The sequence below is a fragment of the Polypterus senegalus genome, chromosome 2 (genome assembly GCF_016835505.1).
Source record: "Polypterus senegalus isolate Bchr_013 chromosome 2, ASM1683550v1, whole genome shotgun sequence".
Taxonomy (NCBI): Eukaryota; Metazoa; Chordata; class Cladistia; order Polypteriformes; family Polypteridae; genus Polypterus; species Polypterus senegalus.
In genome coordinates this window covers 34,756,342-34,775,174 of record NC_053155.1, presented here as the reverse complement: position 1 = coordinate 34,775,174, position 18,833 = coordinate 34,756,342, and the positions used below count along the sequence as shown (strand labels likewise).

The window sequence follows — 18,833 nt, the reverse complement described above, 5'->3', positions numbered from 1 at the left end:
TTTCTTCTTCTTCTTTAAGATTCTTTTACAAAAATCATTTTTAGTGGTGCTTCTAAAGAGAGAACACTGCTACCTCAATGAAAAGGGCAGATTAAGTCCTAGATATATATCAAAATAAATATATATATATGTACTGATCAGCCACAACATTAAAACCACCTGCCTAATATTGTGCAGGTCCCCATCGTGCCAACAAAACAGCTCAGACCTGTTGAGGCGTGAACACGACAAGACCTCGGAAGATGTCCTGTGGTATCTGATACTAAGACATTAGCATCAGATCCTTGGTAAGTCCTGCAAGGTGCAAGGTTTGGCCTCCATGGATCAAGCTTGTTTTTATAGCACATCCCACAGATAACAACAACAACAACAACTTTTATTTATATAGCACATTTTCATACAAACAGTAGCTCAAAGTGCTTTACATATTAAAGAATAGAAAAATGAAAGACACAATTATAAAACAAAATAAATCAACATTAACATCGAATAAGAGTAAGGTTCAATGGCCAGGGGGGACAGAAAAAACAAAAAAAAACTCCAGACGGCTGGAGAAAAAAAAATAAAAAAATAAAAAAAATAAAATCTGTAGGGATTCCAGACCATGAGACCGCCCAGTCCCCTCTGGGCATTCTTCCTAATATAAATGAAACAGTCCTCTTTGGATTTAGGATTCTCACGGAAGGGCTTGATGATGATGATGGTCACGTAGACTTCTGCCTTTTAATCCGTCCATCATTGTTGGAGCATCATGAAGCTATGAGTAGGTGAAAGAAACCGGAAAAAGAAACAGAAAAGAGAGTAGGGGTCAGTACCGATTTTAGAGCCACCATGAATAGTTATTTTGAGGAGATTGAACATATAGAGTATCAGGATTGATGATTGATTAGATTGAGATGTAGGGAATTTGGAGGCCAAGTCACTATCTTGAATTCTTTGTCGTGTTCCTGAACAATTTTTGTAGTGTAGCAGAGTTTATTATGCTGCTGAAGATGTCCATGGTAGCACATGTCTAATTAACATCGAATTGAATGCCAAGACCCAAGGATTTCCAGCAGAACATTGCCCAGAGTATAACACTGCCTCTACTTTCCTTCTTCCCAAAGTACAACTTGCTGCCATCTCTTTCCCAAATAAATGACAGACATGCACCTGGTTGTCCACTTGATTTAAAAGAAAATGTGATTCATCAGGCCAGACCACCTTCTTCCATTGCTCCATGGTCTAGTTCTGATGCTTACATTTTTTTGGAGCGTTCAGGAGTAGGCATGGGTCATTGTGGGCACTCTTCGGCTACATACCCCCATGTGCTCTTCTGAAAACTTTATTTCATGGCCAGCATTAAGTTGGATCGGACCAGATGGACTAGTCTTTGCTTCCCATGCCCATAACCCTGTTGCTGGTTCACCAGTTGTCCTTCCTTGAATTGCTTTTGGTAGATACTAACCACTGCATACTGGGAACACTCCTCAAGACCTGTCATTTAGGAGATACTCTAATTCTGAACTTGTCTGCATGTCCCTTACTATTTAATTAAAAAAAATCTCTACTGAGAAAAAAAAAAATATTACACACATTTCCTGTCTCATGTAGACGTTTTGTTGAGCCACCACACTTGTTCTATAGTATAATCCCCACTTTTTCAATTATGATACCAATCCTGGGGCCTTACGTACTGTATAAACAGTACGTACGCACAGAAGTGATGCGTAAGAACGTTTCCACTTTCAAATCACGATGTATAAAATTTACACTTGGCGTAAAGCCACGCACTTTTCCACGGTACCTCATACCCTGTTGTACGCAAGTTCTCCACTCGGTTTTGCAGACTGGCGGCACCCAGCATCAAAGCAGTACTACTGTTCCTGTGTGGTTATTCTTTCTTTTCCTGACGCGGCTTTATAAATACACTGAAACTAACCGCATATTTATTAGTGTAATGTATCTGATTGTAGATTACCTGTAACAATATAATGGCCCAGAGAATAGCCATAGTATTCCAAATACCATAACTGCTTTAGCGTTACTCTCACTGCACCATCTTCTTCTTCTTCTTCTTTTTCATCTTTCAGCTGCTCCCTTTAAGGGTTGCCACAGCGGATCATCTTTTTCCATATTACTCTCACTGCACCACTCGGAGTATTTATATCACTGTATCTGAGTGGGGAATCACAGCAGCAGCTGATGCTTTTTTCCCACTGTGTGCCTATTTTTTTTGTCTGTACCCTAATAAGCTCAGACAGTGGGCTACAACTCGCCTTTTCATGGCGACTTTGATATGTGACTTCTTTTTTATTTTGGCACTCTGTGACTTTGTGAACTTGAGCTTTCGACTTTCTCCGACACGCTATGTCACTCGATCAACTTCTTTTTGTTGATTATACCACTGTTTATATCAACAAATAGTATGTTTTTCCTTTGCCTCCACTTGGTATTCGCTGAAATTCTTATATTTTCCCCCGTGCTTTTCCGATTGTCTTTTCACAGAATGCTGAGCTTAAGGGCTATTTATATTGATTTGCATATTCAAAGACGCATAATTCCGGGAGGAATTGGGGCGGGACAGCACGCGCGCGTGCTCAAGCGTTACTTTTCACGCTGACCGGGATTTATGGAGCAGAAGAACGCGGAAGTTGGAGTACGCACAGATTACTGCATCTGGATTTTTCTGTGCGTAAGCACATTTCAGTTTTTGTGCATACGTCATGTTATAGTGTGAATTTTATGCACGGCGTTATGCTTGAGGCCCCTGGTGATTGCAATACCAAAGACAGAAAAGAAGCCGGAAGCTTTGTGGCTTGATGATTTGAAGAAGTGGTTGGAAACATTTGCTGATTACAGCACATTGTACACCACACAACGATCCACCCGAAGTCATAAATAATATTGGTTTGACTAACTAACTTGCAGAATTTTCCTTTGAAGAGTACATTAGCTGACCGTAATGAGAATATTTTGAGTACTGCCACCAGAAACATATTATTGATCCTTGTATGCTCGCTCAGTCTCTCAAGTCGCACAGCACAATTAATTATGAAGGTATAATTAGCCACGTATTGCAGCTAGAAATCAAAACAAGCTTAAAAGGAGCACCCCGCCACCCAAGTCAGAAAGAGACCCTGTGAAATAATAATAATAGTAAAAGCTTTATTACTGTTTACAAGACATTTTTATCTCCTTGATGGGAGAAAAATGTGCAAAGTATCTACACGTATAAATTAGAAACAAAAAGAATATTCCAGCTGTGCCAGGAGCCATAACTTTAAGCAATGAAACGAGCCAGTTGCACGCTGCCGATTTGGAGCATGGCCAGTGTGTGCCCCAAGATTAGAAACTTTGAGTGCAACAATATGTATTGTTTACTTATAGCTAGTTTGTGGCTATTTGTTGTATGTTGTTTGTGTTATTGTTTCATCTGTGTTTTTTGCTGTATAAAACACAGTCACTGTGCCTCACAGCCCAGATCACAATAATTGATCCAGCATAGTTGGCACATGCTTCCTTAGCCCTTAGGGACACATAAATGACCATTACACCACTATAACCCACTCAAAACTAGTTTACTTCCTCCCTTTGACTTCAATGTATTTTGCAGAGTTTGGCGAAATTCCCAAACATTTTTGTGATTTCACCGAACTCATGGCAAAGCAAACTCTGCGGTAGTGCTGGGAGGTATACCTGTTCATACCAAAAAACTTTGTTTATTTTTGTTATGATATGGATTTCTCTTGTACCGCAACACCGATTTAACAACGTTCAGAACGTGGTGCAGTGGGAAACTGTTTAATGGGGGACCTTTTTCACTGCTGCACCGCTAAACACGCATGCTACAGAGTACATGCGTTATTGGAGGTATTGAGCGTTGAAAATTTACAGAGAACATTCCGAAACTGAAGCTGTAGCAGACGATAAAGTTGAACATAATGACACAGAAGAACTTTTGCCAAAAAAAGGAGCCATGTCTGTTGTCTGGAGATATTTTGGATTTAAAAGGTCGGATGTGGACCATTATGTTCATATGTGTGACATAAGCGTCAAGATTAAAGTGGAAATGTCAAGAATAACGTCAACATGTCGACTTTATTCTTGAAATATATATTTTTTTTTCTTCACTGTGGCCCTAATACGCTTCCGTTGGGCTATACCACAAATAGCATTATAAATGCAAGTTGCAGTTTTATTATTTATGTATATAGCTTAGCTTAAGGCAAGGTCCATATTAATGCAATTTGCCTTAATGATGGTTCAGTTGGTAAAGATATCTCACCAAGTTGCACTTGTTTTATTTTATTTTTATTTGGTGAATACTGTGTACAGTAATGCACCTAGGCTTGAAGTCTTGAAGTAATAGTATTATTACTGGAAGTTGCACTATTATTTATTTTTATTTATTAGTTTAAATATTATGCAGTTTAATGATGGTAAAGTTGTTTAAAAAGTCACTTTAACGTGTCAGTGGACAGAGATTGTTAATATTGTTAACAGAAAGTGTAGTTGGTTTACAAAACATATTCACTATTCCTTTTCTAAGACATGTTCAGTACAATGCAAGTTTTGACAAGCACCTCTGGATATTTTACTAAGTCTAAATGCCTCTTTGGATGTTTGAAAATAAGTTGTCAAAATTTTAGTTTAAGTTGTTTGCAAAATTTGTTCAATAAAAAAAGTTCTATATTTTGACTGCAACTGTCATGCAATGTGATTCCTTCTCTTCATTAGTGCCACCTCCTTGAAAACTATCACTTTATGAGGCCATGCAAACCTGTATTAATACTTGTGTGCACATTAAAATGTTTTTTGTACAATGTACAATTCTCATGACAGTGGAATAGGTTATTCTTAGCCAGTCTTCTGCAGTAATTGCAGTTGAAAATGTGGTTAACATCCACTCATGCATTGGAAAAAAATACCATTGAATACCGTGAAACCGGTATAGTTTTGAAAAATACCGTGATACTGTATTTTATTTTGGTCACACCGCTCAGCACTACTCTGTGGGTTTCTCACATTACTAATAAGGAGCTGATTACTTCTAGTGGTTCATATGGAACAAGCTGAACATTTCTATTTTGGCAACACATTCTTTTGTTTTCACTATTAAAAAATACAGGATCACAATGATCACATTGGTGACCTAACATTCTTAATTAGTGCTCTTCAGACAAACTTTTTGGTCTAAGGGTGTAAAAGCAATGCCTGCATATTGTCAGAGGTTTCAAGTATTTGACAATCGTCTAATTTGTTGTCAGGCATTTTTCTCTTGTTCTTGTTCTTACATTTTGTATGCTGGATTTAGTCTTGAACAAATGTAAGCCATTGTGTTTGCTTGCAGGTTAGTTGATCTATATTGAAGATTACTTACTTCTTGCTTGTCAGTGGGCCTCACTGTTTTGTCTTCTTATTGTTTCTTATTTTTCTTCACTTGAATGCTTCCTGCAATTTACTTGATATCTCTATTCTTCTCCTTTCTGCCATTATGGTGGGTAGCACTTTGTTTTTCAATTACTTTGCCTGCTTTTATGCTCATTTAATAAGGTTCAATATTCAATGATAAATAACTACAATAATTTCAAAAATAGGATATTGTTTATAGAAGGTAAAGTAAGGAGCCTTTGAAGTCAGGGAGTGTGTTATGTGAAACAATAAAAGGTTAGATAGAAACAACAGTAAAGTCTACTCCCATTGTTTTTTTACACACATAAGAACTTATGAATTCTTAACATGTATTTGACAGTCTTCACGATTATCAGCGTGCATTTCTCAATCATTTTCATTCTTGCATTCTATATCCTACACTCCACAATCGGGAGATGTCATTGCTGTTCTTTTGCTTCTCGCCATGTCACTTGGTTTTGCGATTACTATACAAATAAACACACTTGAGGGTTACCACTATTTAATTTTTTGAATTTCCAGAACATATGAGGTCATGAGCGTCTTGATTATGACAAAGATCAAGGTTCTAGCCCCAGTAGATTGTAATTGTGTAACAGATAGGCAGAACTTAGCATTTTATATACTGTGTTTAGATTATATTATATTGTATCTCTCACTATACTGAGTACAGAGTCTCTTTAAGCTTTGAGATACAGTGCTTTTCATCCATCCATCCATTATCCAACCCGCTATATCCTAACTACAGGGTCACGGGGGTCTGCTAGAACCAATCCCAGACAACACAGGGCTCAAGGCAGGAAACAAACCCTGGGCAGGGCATGCACACACACCAAGCACACACTAGAGACAATTTAGAATCACCAGTGCACCTAACCTTTGGACTGTGGGAGGAAACCGAAGCACTCGGAGGAAACCCACGCAGACACGGGGAGAACATGCAAACTCCACGCAGGGAGGACCCGGGAAGCGAACCTGGGTCTCCTAACTGCGAGGCTTATTATATATTATATTATATTATATTATATTATATTATATTATATTATATTATATACATACAAAACAGTTATTATACAATACAGTTACTAGGATTCTGTCTTGGAGTTACTTCCTTAGATATAACAATAGTAAAATATAATTGTGCAATATAACAACATTATCTCAAACAGCAGTAAATATGTAATAATGCTTAAAAAACACATTAAATACAATACAAATATAAGACAATATATATAGAACCCTACTCATGCCCTGTATGTATGTCTTTAAAAGTAAGCGTGATTTAGGTGAGAAACGTGTTCAGAAATCTGGGAGTGCAGAGGCAAATAAGAAGTTGTGATTGATAATGGTGTCTGCAGTAGAAACAATGCTGTTTTAGTGCCAAGTGATTCTTGCTCTGTGCTCTGTACCTAGCAATGTTTCTGTGATGGGAATAACTGATGGTGGTCCATATGAGTATAATCTTTTAATTATATTTCCTATTTCCTAATATGAGATGTATATACAGTAGGTCCTTTCTGTGCTCCAAGCAGCATGATACAGTTCCTGTTTTGAAAAAGTAAGATTTTCTGCCAAATCAAACCGCTAGAGAGGGAATGAAGATTATATTGCTTCCTGTTAGTGGGTTAGTGCTGTCTCACAACTCCAATAGACTATGTTCAAAGCCTAGCTTCTGTGAGGAGTGTACTCATTCTCCGTGTTTTGTGTGTGGAATATCCTTACCCCGCATTCCAAAGACATGCATGTTATCTTAAATGGTGGTTCTCAGTTGTCCCAATATGGATCAGAGTGAGTGTTTGTGCACATGAGTATGCCAAGAAATGGACTTTAACCTTATCTAGGGTTAGATCCTGCATTGAATTTGATGCTGCTATGGTAAGTTCTGCCCCCCGACAATCAGCTTCCTTGAACAGGATTATTGTGATTGAAAAATGGATGGATAGATTAGATTAGAATAGATTAGAACATAACATTTAATAGTTTTGAGAATAACTGTATAAAATATTATATTACCCATATAATTCATCCATTTCATGAGTTAACATTCCATTACATAGTTATTGGTGCTGTGCAGTAAAGGGCACATGATGAAGGCCCAGTCTTGTATGGGTCATCAGTCAATCATAGGGCAAGATTGCTTAAACTGATAATAATTTATCCAGGAGTAATTTAGAATCAATTTAAAAATATATATACTAGGGGTGTGACGAGATGCTTTTCCCACGAGACGAGACGAGGCATGAGACTGGGTTCACGAGAACGAGACGAGACTTTTAGTCATTTTTTTAAAGAAATCCTCAATGTTTAAATATATAGCAAAAATAGACTTTTATTTAACTGAAAAACACAAAATGAAAAAAATGCATGTCCATTTTGAAATCAACTTTATGAAAAATAAAACTTCTATTTTGATGAATGATATGCAGTAATAACATGTAAACACTGGAAAATATTTTGCCACAAACTGACAGGCAATTAATTGCACAATAAAATTAAATAGTATAAATAAAAATAAATAATAAACAACACAAATATCCCTTTACGTGCAATTAACCATAATTAGTGTAACTATCAAAGTAGTGCTGTCTTAAAACTCAGAGTGCAAAACAATGAACAAAATTTTCTTAAGCATGGAAAAAGAGCTAAGACATAGGTAATGAGGTAATGACCTATACAGAACAGTCTAAGATATGGTCATGTTCTTTTTTAAGAATATAAGCATGTCTACATTTTCTGGCAGCAATTGTGACCTCTGGGCAGTGACTGTGTCTCCTGCAGTTGAAAAGACACGCTCACTTGGAACAGAGGTCGCAGGAATGGAAAGATATTCTTTGACAAGTGGAGACAGCAAAGGATATTTGGAGCTGTTTTCTCTCCACCATGTCAGAGGGCAGCAACTAAGTGGGATAGATGCCTCTCTTCTGTAAAGTTCAGTTTCCCTCTCAATTCCTTTGCTGGGCTGTTCTGTCTTCGAGTAAGAGTCCCCTAGCAGATCCTCAAGTGCTGTCTTCTTGGAAGCAGGTTCCTCTTCTGACTCAGCTCTGCCTTCAGCTTCAAGAGCCCCCTCGCCCCCATGTGTGGAACAATGAACTGATGCCTCTTCCTTGCGCTCCATACTCTTCTCATCTGTGGGCTTTAAGCAGCAGAAACACTGGCTTTAACAATAGCAAGCAGCAAAGCAGTCCCCCTCTCTCTTTTAACACAAATACACTCACTCTGATGCTCTCATGTTTACAACACACACACACACACAAATACAGCATGAACCTATTAAATCAATTAAAATTTGGTACTGGAAACATAAATCTTCTAGGGAAAAAAAAATAAAGTCAATGATACCTGGTTTTGCTGCAACTGTTACACCCTTTTCTGTATCCTCGGAAAGACTGCCTCACGCTGGTTGCAGTCTATCTGCGGTAGAGACTGGAATCTTTGGTCCAGTGCAGTGCTCTCCAGCAGGTAGTTGTATACATCCCCACTGTATCTGCCTGAAATATTGCTGAGAATTGCTCTCTTTGTGTCGGCCACAGTGGGGGAATCACTGTCATTTGGTGCCATGTTTTGTTCTATCATGTTCTTCAGTGGCACGATGAGTGACACTGTGGGCCTCTTCTCTTCACACAAGACAGTGGTAGCTGTCTTTAAAGGATTCAGCAGCTTCACAAGAAATTCGGCATTGACAATGTCGCAGGTATCCAGTGTGTCAATGTTTCGGGCATTTTGTCTTATTTCTGGACTGGTGAGCGCTGCTGCTATAGCAGCCTGCTGCTCCAGGTAACGAACCAGCATATCCAATGATGAATTCCATCGCGTGGTGACGTCCATTATTAATTTGAGCGGTGGCAGCTGTAGCAGCCTCTGCTTAGACGTCAGTACCGCGGCAGCTGTCAAACTCTGGTGAAAAAAAGAAGTTACACATCTCACCCGCCTGAGCAAACGAGCGACACGCGCAACACCGAGGCCAGCCTGTGTAGCGAGATTTATTGTGTGCGCGAAGCATTTGATGTGCGGCTCAAATCCTGCCTCGCACACAGTCACATCCATATTACGCGCATTGTCTGTTACAATAGCGATGCAATGGTTTGGCTTTTTTAAACCCCACTGTGTGACAGCTTCTTGTAAAACTTCAGCGACATTTGCCCATGTGTGTGATTCAAAAAGTGGGAGCGTCTGCAGTACAAAATGTACCATTTCCCAATTACTGTTGATAATGTGGGCTGTAATTGTGATATAGCTCTGTGTACACCTAGAAGTCCAACCGTCAGTAGTTATGGCTATGGTTTCTGCTTCTTTCAGAGCCTGTACAACGTTTACCCTGCAGTCCTTGTACAGGGTCGGGACCACCGTGCGAGTCAAATGTGCGTGTGACGGGATGGCATATTTTGGTTCCTTAACCATATTTTGTCTCTTGTTATTGCCGTGGCTCTTGCATTGGATGGTGGAAGTTTAGCTGCAAAGGCATTTGTTATGGTTGTTTGCCCTTTTATGCGAACTGAATTGCTTTCCATTTTCTTCACAGGCGCAGCTTTTAGTAACGAGCTGTGGTTGTTTTCTAAATTCTTTTGCATAGTGCTTGTGTTAGCAGAGGTGTACGGTATTAATTTCCTACAGTGTTTGCAAATTGTCTTTGTCTTGTCTGTCATTTTTTTGCCATTTCTTATTTCCACAAGGAATCCAAAATGTTGCCACACCAACGATTTAAATGTCGCGGGCGCATCTTCTATCCTTACTTCTTCCTCAGACTCCATCATGCTAATAACGCAAGGATATCGCCACGTTCTCGCGAGACCAGACGCATCTCGCCAGACAAATCTGATCTCGCAAGATCACACTCCTAATATATACAGTATAAACTATTAAACTCCACCCCCTACTCTCTTCACTCGCCAACCCCTGGGAGCCTGCACCCTCTATCTAATTTTCCTCCTCTTTCTCTGTACGTTTAGCATTCATTTGCTCAGAGGTTGATGCACTTGCTGCTTCCTGAGCAGCTCTTCTTTTCTCACCCTAGCGGCCCGCTTCTTCTCTTCTTCCGTCGGTATCTCTTTGCGTTAAAACTGATTAAGCCAGTATTTATGTTGCAGTTACTTAGTACGTTTTCCTTAATTTTTCACTTAAGCTGGTATCTTCAATCTGCCTCAAGAATGATTTAAGATATGAAGAGGTAGGGAAGTGATGGCGAAGGTGGTAGGGAATGAGAACGGCGCCCGTACGCATGTGCCACACAGCCGCCCTGCTGGCTGCTGCCAAGAGTTGATTCTACAATAAAATAAAATAAAAATAAAAAGAGAAATAACCTTGGAGGTCAATCATCACCCCGAAAGCAGATAGTAGACGTCACGTAATATATGTGTAACAAATTTCAGGTCAAACGGTTTACAAGCTACAGGTGATGTAAAATCCTGGACAGACAAACGAACAGCCACAGTAGCATATTACATATAAAGACAGAAAATCAGTTACTTCAGTATTTCAATACATCTGTCTATTTTAAATACCAGTGAATAATAAATCATAGTAAAAAGTTAATGTAAACAAGTAAAATGTAATAAAAAGTAAATAAAAAATTAAATTACATTAACGCCTCATCAAAAACAATATTATGAATTACTTTATCCTCTAACTTATATTCCATAAACCCTTTGGAAAAAATTCCTTTTTTGCATTTCTGTTTGCATGTTGTTCTTGATTTTTATTAACTGCAGCTTTTTTGTTCATTTTCTTTTTTTTTTTTTGACATTCATTATCAACTCGTGCCTCTCTTTTTCTATCTCTTTTTCTATCTTTGAGTGTCACGTGGTAGGATGGAGAGAGTATATGTGGAGTAGGAGTAGTGATTGGGCAAGCAGTGTGGAGGGGAATGGTCAAGGCTGAATAACGCAGACGCGATGGAAAACTTTTTTATTATAATAGACAGATAATTGAAAGTTTAATCTACAGTGCATTCATCTTGATTTCAATGTCTTTCTAACAGAATATTAACTGGGCTCTGGGGTTAAACCATCACCTTCCTGTGTATACCCTGCAAGATGGAGAAACAACTGTCCTGTTATATGGATGCGCACATACTGCTGTGATCTATGATTCTCAGAAAACGGCACAGCACATTCTGCAAGTAAGTGTTTACTGTATTAAAGGTTTGTAATAAACTGCACAAATAACATTCAGTTAAAGAAAATGTGTTGTTTCTAGTGCATGTCATTCATTTCTTAGCACTATTCATTTGATAGGGTCATCTTAGCGCCGTTTCATGCCTGTGCATCAGTGAAGATCGGCGATGGGCTGTCACAGCAGATAAAGGTCACGAGAGCCTAGTGATTATATGGGACACATTTTCAGGGTAACATTTTCACCTTCCTTATCCAGGTTTGCTGACCCACATTCCACATGTTTTACCTGTATGATGATGTTTTCCCTTGTATAGAATCCCAGTGCAAACCTTGTTTGACTGTCACCCTGGTGAAGGAGTAGAAGCCATGGCAATGACACCTGATGCCAAATATCTGGTAACAGTGAGTGCTGGAGCTGTTCAGGTACTTGTTACTAACTTTATATTCTGTCTTATATTTGACTGATGCCAAAGATGAACACATATGCATTTAGATTAGGAAAGTCTTTAAAATGAGATGGCATACTGGCCCAGCAGTCTGCTGAGCTACATTACAACTGCACTTCCGTGGTTTCAGTTCTGTTCCCAGTTCCTGTCTGCATTTGTGTTTATGGGGTACTCTGGCTTCCTGTTGTATGTAAAGACATGCACATTAAGTTATTTAGCACTTCTAATGTTAGTGTGAGTGTGAATATAAATGTACTCTGCTGAATCTCATTTGCTGTTTTTGAAGTTTTCACCGTACTGCAGCTATATTGTTGTTACTGTTGTTTCCCGGGGATGATCACATAAATGATGAACATTCAACGTGTTAATGTCATTGCAGCATCATTAATAAAAGACGAAGGTGCACTATTCGCATGGTCTATGGAAACTAAAACTTCACAGAGCATTAAACTAATACAGAAATCTAACTAGAACGTCAGGACTTTGCATGGCGTTTTGACAACAACCTTTGGTTCACATATTAGGATTAGTTTGGCTTAATCTTTTCTGGATTTTGATCTTGGGAAATTTTATTTTTTTTCTCTTCACCTGCTCCATTTACTTTTTGCTCTTGTGGCCTGCCCTTTTTGTCTCTTGTCTAATCACTTTGTGACCTTGTTTACGACTGATACCTCTTCCGAACATCTCTAAAATCTTTGTTGTGCAGATATCTAAAGTAATTTATCAGGACTATATGGAAAAAGTCCAATGGTTACAAAAGACCCCTGTGTAGCTTCAAACTATGTAGGTTAGATCAGTGCAATAGAAATATTCCTATCCTTGCATCTTCTTACTAGTCAGAATGGTATTGGTTGATTGGCACACTCTCATTAAAATATTATGATCTGTATGCCCTTTTTGTGGTTTTTAACCAGTGTCAACAAACATGAAGCAGATGACCTTTACTATGCGTATGTCACATCCAGTTAAAAAGAACTATCTCAATGCAGTTTTATCAAGTATACATTACACACTTCATAAATAAATGATCATCCATCCATCCACCCATTATCCAACCTGTAATATCCTAACAACATGGTCACGGGGATCGGCTGGAGCCAATCCCAACCAACACAGGGTGCAAGGCAATAAAACAAACCCCGGGCAGGGTGCTAGCCCACCACAGTAAATAAATGATCATTTGACATTTTGTTGTCATCATCTCCACTCTTATGTTCTTAGTATTGCTTTCTTTATTTATAGGATTCAAACCCTTTTCCAAAATTGGGGGGCTAATTAGCACAAAATAGGGTAAACTACTGTCTGGTTGCAGATCTAGCTGTAAGCCTCTTGCATTTTAAGTGTGTTATAAGATATGTACCCCAGTTAAGACAAGTCAAGTACTGTGTGAAGGTCCAGGGGTGCACAGCTCCCCAAAGACCACACAAATGATTCACAAGCAGAAGTCTCTGCAACACAGATGTTAATTATTTACGTGCAGAAGCATTTTCCCTCATTCCTCACTGCAGCCAGTACAAACAGTACACTAGAGTAAGGCACCAATATACAGTCCCTTTCTCCTCCTTGTCTCTCTCTCTCTTTCTTTCTCTTGGGTCACTGCCTCCTCCACTCTTCCTCACAAGCGTTGTCCTCCACCTCCTCCTGACTCTGGCTCCTCGAGTGAGTTGAGGCCGCTTCTTTTATGTTACACCTAGGGACACTTCAGGTGGCTCATCAGTGTTACCTGAAATTACTCCCGGTTGTGATGTAAACCCAAAATAGGGTTCTGCAGCTCCTCCTGGCAGCCCCCAGGGAACCCAACAGGGCTGTGCCAAACTCAAACTTCTATGGAGCCATGTGAGAATATGAGGCACTGCTGCATGCTGGGGTGCTTGCCATCTAGCATTCTGGGGGAGGCAGTGTGCTTGAGACGCTACCTTCCCCCATCCTTCTATTTTTTGGGCATCCCAGCTGGGTTGGGCTGACAGTTGTCCCTTACAGCTGTAATGGATGTTCATTCATTTGTTATTCTGGCTAATTTGTGATGCTGATTTATCTGATTGATCCTCATTCATTTACTTCTCTAGGAGATCTGCATCTGGGACTGGACTTCAGACAGAGAAGGACCCATCTGCAGCACCAAACTACATCCAGACTGTGGTGTTCAGGTGAGGCTTTCTGAGGGAACCAACAGATTAACTACAGTACACACACACACACACACATATATATATATATATATATATATATATATATATATATATATATATATATATATATATATATATATATATACAGTGGTGTGAAAAACTATTTGCCCCCTTCCTGATTTCTTATTCTTTTGCATGTTTGTCACACAAAATGTTTCTGATCATTAAACACATTTAACCATTAGTCAAATATAACACAAGTAAACACAAAATGCAGTTTTTAAATGATGGTTTTATTATTTAGGGAGAAAAAAATCCAAACCTACATGGCCCTGTGTGAAAAAGTAATTGCCCCCTGAACCTAATAACTGGTTGGGCCACCCTTAGCAGCAATAACTGCAATCAAGCGTTTGCGATAACTTGCAATTAGTCTTTTACAGCGCTCTGGAGGAATTTTGCCCACTCATCTTTGCAGAATTGTTGTAATTCAGCTTTATTTGAGGGTTTTCTAGCATGAACCGCCTTTTTAAGTTCATGCCATAGCATCTCAATTGGATTCAGGTCAGGACTTTGACTAGGCCACTCCAAAGTCTTCATTTTGTTTTTCTTCAGCCATTCAGAGGTGGATTTGCTGGTGTGTTTTGGGTCATTGTCCTGTTGCAGCACCCAAGATCGCTTCAGCTTGAGTTGACGAACAGATGGCCGGACATTCTCCTTCAGGATTTTTTGGTAGACAGTAGAATTCATGGTTCCATCTGTCACAGCAAGCCTTCCAGGTCCTGAAGCAGCAAAACAACCCCAGACCATCACACTACCACCACCATATTTTACTGTTGGTATGATGTTCTTTTTCTGAAATGCTGTGTTCCTTTTACGCCAGATGTACGGGACATTTGCCTTCCAAAAGTTCAACTTTTGTCTCATCAGTCCACAAGGTATTTTCCCAAAAGTCTTGGCAATCATTGAGATGTTTCTTAGCAAAATTGAGACAAGCCCTAATGTTCTTTTTGCTTAACAGTGGTTTGCGTCTTGGAAATCTGCCATGCAGGCCGTTTTTGCCCAGTCTCTTTCTTATGGTGGAGTCGTGAACACTGACCTTAATTGAGGCAAGTGAGGCCTGCAGTTCTTTAGACGTTGTCCTGGGGTCTTTTGTGACCTCTCGGATGAGTCGTCTCTGCGCTCTTGGGGTAATTTTGGTCGGCCACTCCTGGGAAGGTTCACCACTGTTCCATGTTTTTGCCATTTGTGGATAATGGCTCTCACTGTGGTTCGCTGGAGTCCCAAAGCTTTAGAAATGGCTTTATAACCTTTACCAGACTGATAGATCTCAATTACTTCTGTTCTCATTTGTTCCTGAATTTCTTTGGATCTTGGTATGATGTCTAGCTTTTGAGGTGCTTTTGATTTACTTCTCTGTGTCAGGCAGCTCCTATTTAAGTGATTTCTTGATTGAAACAGGTGTGGCAGTAATCAGGCCTGGGGGTGGCTACGGAAATTGAACTCAGGTGTGATACACCACAGTTAGGTTATTTTTAACAAGGGGCAATTACTTTTCACACAGGGCCATGTAGGTTTGGATTTTTTCTCCTAAATAATAAAACCATCCTTTAAAAACTGCATTTTGTGTTTACTTGTGTTATATTTGACTAATGGTTAAATGTGTTTGATGATCAGAAGCATTTTGTGTGACAAACATGCAAAAGAATAAGAAATCAGGAAGGGGGCAAATAGTTTTTCACACCACTGTATACGTAAAACACTCTCATGGTGGAGTGGTGACGTGTTGCATGTTGGTCATGCAAGTAAGAATTTATATTTATAATGAACTTGCACATGCGATTTAGTGATAGATTCCTTTGTTACTATAACGGTATGTTATCTGCAACAGTGAAAAGAAGATTCCAGGATTCTGGCCTTGAAGAAAGAGTTTCAAAGAAAAATAAAACATATCTAAAACTAGTAAATTAAAAGAAAAGGTTAAATTGGGCAAGAAAACACAGATATTGGACAGAAGATGACTGGAAAAGCATATTATGGTCAGCACCCCAGGGTCATTTTTTTCTCTGTTGCAGATGACACTGGCATTTGACACAAATTTAAGGAAGAAGCCAACTAAGGACCTCTAAGGTGTTTGTTTCTCAAACTGCAGACTCGGATGTCCTTTTCGTCTTATGCAGTTAGGCATCTAGGCCTTCCCTTTAATTTTTTTGCCCTGGTTAAGTGCAGTTTGCCCTTTTCTTTCAATATAGTGGTGATAATGGTTTACACCTTTGTTTGAAATCTTCAGTTTCTTAGCAGTCTTTCAAATGGAATAAGATCTTCATTTAGCATAAAAATAAAATAAAAATATAATGAATAGACTGACGTGTTTCTTTTCATTTTGCCCATTTTTGAACCCAAAACTGAATTTTAGAAATGCCAATACCTTGCAACCCAATTTTCTTGCTTTATTGGGGAAAATAACAGGTTTCAGCAGTACTAATGCAATTACAAAGGTTTCTCTAATCACCAATTAGCATTTAAGCATAACTAATTAAGGGTACATTACGGGAGATGAGCATTAGGACACTGGAGGAATAGCTACTGAAAATGGGGCTTGGTTGTCATATGCAAATACTAAATTGAAAATCAGTAATTTTAAGCAATAATAGTAACTAACAACACTAACAATGTCATGGTATTTTAAAATTAGTTTAATAATATATTAATATTAAAAGGCATCAACTTGTGTCACAAACATAAAAATGTGTGGGTGATTCCAGACTTTTGAATTTTAATATATTTGTGCGTATATATATGCTGTGTATATGGCAAGTTGTTTTTACATTAAAATTTATAAAATATGTTTTGAATTATATTACATTTTTTAATATAAAAATATTGATAGGTTATTATAATATGAGAAATAACGACATTATTAGAGCATTTTACTAAGAAAATAACTCATTAATAAACTAGTTTTTAATGTTATGTTTGGCACATGTCTCCTGTGCTCCCTGTCCTTCCCAACAGACTCATATTTTATTTAATCCAAGTGACTATATGGAACTCATCAGCAACAGCGAAAGCCAAGTTGTCTTTTATTCTTGGGTAAGTTGTTGTTCATTTCTGAATAAGAAGTTTTATATGCTTAAAATATCAGATGTAGGCATATAGTATAGAGTAGAGTAACCTGAAATTCTAAAGAGAAACTGGTAGAAAGAAACTTTCATATTAGAGTAAATTATATAAAACAGGCAGTAGAAGCATCATTGATACAATGCAGTTTCAGTAGCATAAAACAGAACAGAAGAGACTCCCCATATTTGAAGTATATGTCTTTGTTCCCTGACAAACTCTGTGTAAATATAGGCATTATGCCTTATTATATTTTTCAATAACTGGATCTAGATTATGGTACTTTTATTAGGATCATCTGAGACAATCGAAACCTAAATTCACTTGTTGAACTTTTCACAGTTTTAGGCATCCATAGATTTAAGACTCATAAACTAGCATGTCTTTTTTGGCCTCCTTTTTGATCTCATCCTCTTCCCCCCTATGATATTTTACCTTCTGAACATGCAACTCTTAATCTTATCTACTTTTTGCTCCTACTGTAGCCTATACAGCTGTCCTTTCTCTCAATTAGTCACGCCATTCTTTCTGTACAGTCTGACCTTTGGGATCAAAGTAGAGAGCCAGATTGGTTGTCCTCCCTAGAACACTCTTGAAGCCACAACACATCGCCTCCTAGCAGTCTGGAAAAAATCATGCCCTGTAATAGGCTTATATTTATATTATGATCTCTTGTGTCCTGAAAGACAGCTTGCAGTGATAGCTGTATCCTCTACTGTTCAATAAGGGTACCACTACCCATATTAATGTCACATCTGCCATACTTTATGAAATAGTAATATATTAAAAATGTCATCCCATCATTTTGATTAAAATGCAACATCTGTTCCTTTTTAATTGTTTGCAAATGGTTTTGTCATCCAGTGCTTTGACCTCAGCCTTGTCCAGACTGTTCTCCCTGTTTTTAACTTATGGTATCTCCTTGTCATTCTGGTTCTTTAAAGCTTATTTATTTGGCCTTCGTGGAAAAAATTAAAATATTTAGGAACATTTAAAATTACTAGCAGTATAAAATTTGAAGACTACTTGCATGAATATTGTAATGTAAATAACAGCCAGTAGAGGAATCTCCAGCCAAACCAATCTCTTAAACCGTTTTTGAATAGTTAGCTGGAGTAGGCCATAGATAGATAAGGCACTATTAGATAGATAGATAGATACTTTTTTTAGCAAAGCAAGCTATAATACATTGAATATGAGAGATTATAAAGTATGGTGTTCACAAAAAACAGAACAAAATTCAGAGCAGAGCATAAGAAGAGTAGTGGTATAGTTAATTTGAAGGTCTGATAAAAGAACAGAACAGAACTCAAATAAAATAAAAACCTAGATGACACTTGATTAGTTAGGTACAATTTCAAGAATCCAGGAGGAGGGAAGAGAGATGGAAAGTCTAGGTAGTCCCAAAATAATATATTTTTTATTTTTTGTTTCAGCACAATCAACAGCTGGAATATGAAACTCCCAGCCTTACAGAAAAGGTATGTTAATTTTATCTTTCTTACTAATAGCTAAAAGATCATTTCATTCAATGTCTAATTTTGCAAAAATAATTTTTAATTGATATTGATATTTACCAAAACAAACATTATATTTGTATTCCACATGGCCAAGCATAAATCAATACACAAAATGCT

At 38.2% G+C, this 18,833-nt stretch overlaps 1 protein-coding gene across 1 annotated transcript in view; it reads left to right on the top strand.

The window, feature by feature from the left end:
- Positions 1–18,833, top strand: part of cfap251 (cilia and flagella associated protein 251) — a 62,526-nt gene that overhangs the window by 5,332 nt on the left and 38,361 nt on the right. The window contains exons 3-8 of the mRNA XM_039743570.1: positions 11,369–11,509; positions 11,625–11,734; positions 11,819–11,927; positions 14,017–14,097; positions 17,092–17,169; positions 18,633–18,677. Coding sequence (XP_039599504.1) covers positions 11,369–11,509; positions 11,625–11,734; positions 11,819–11,927; positions 14,017–14,097; positions 17,092–17,169; positions 18,633–18,677 — 564 coding nt within the window. The remainder of the gene's footprint in view (positions 1–11,368; positions 11,510–11,624; positions 11,735–11,818; positions 11,928–14,016; positions 14,098–17,091; positions 17,170–18,632; positions 18,678–18,833) is intronic.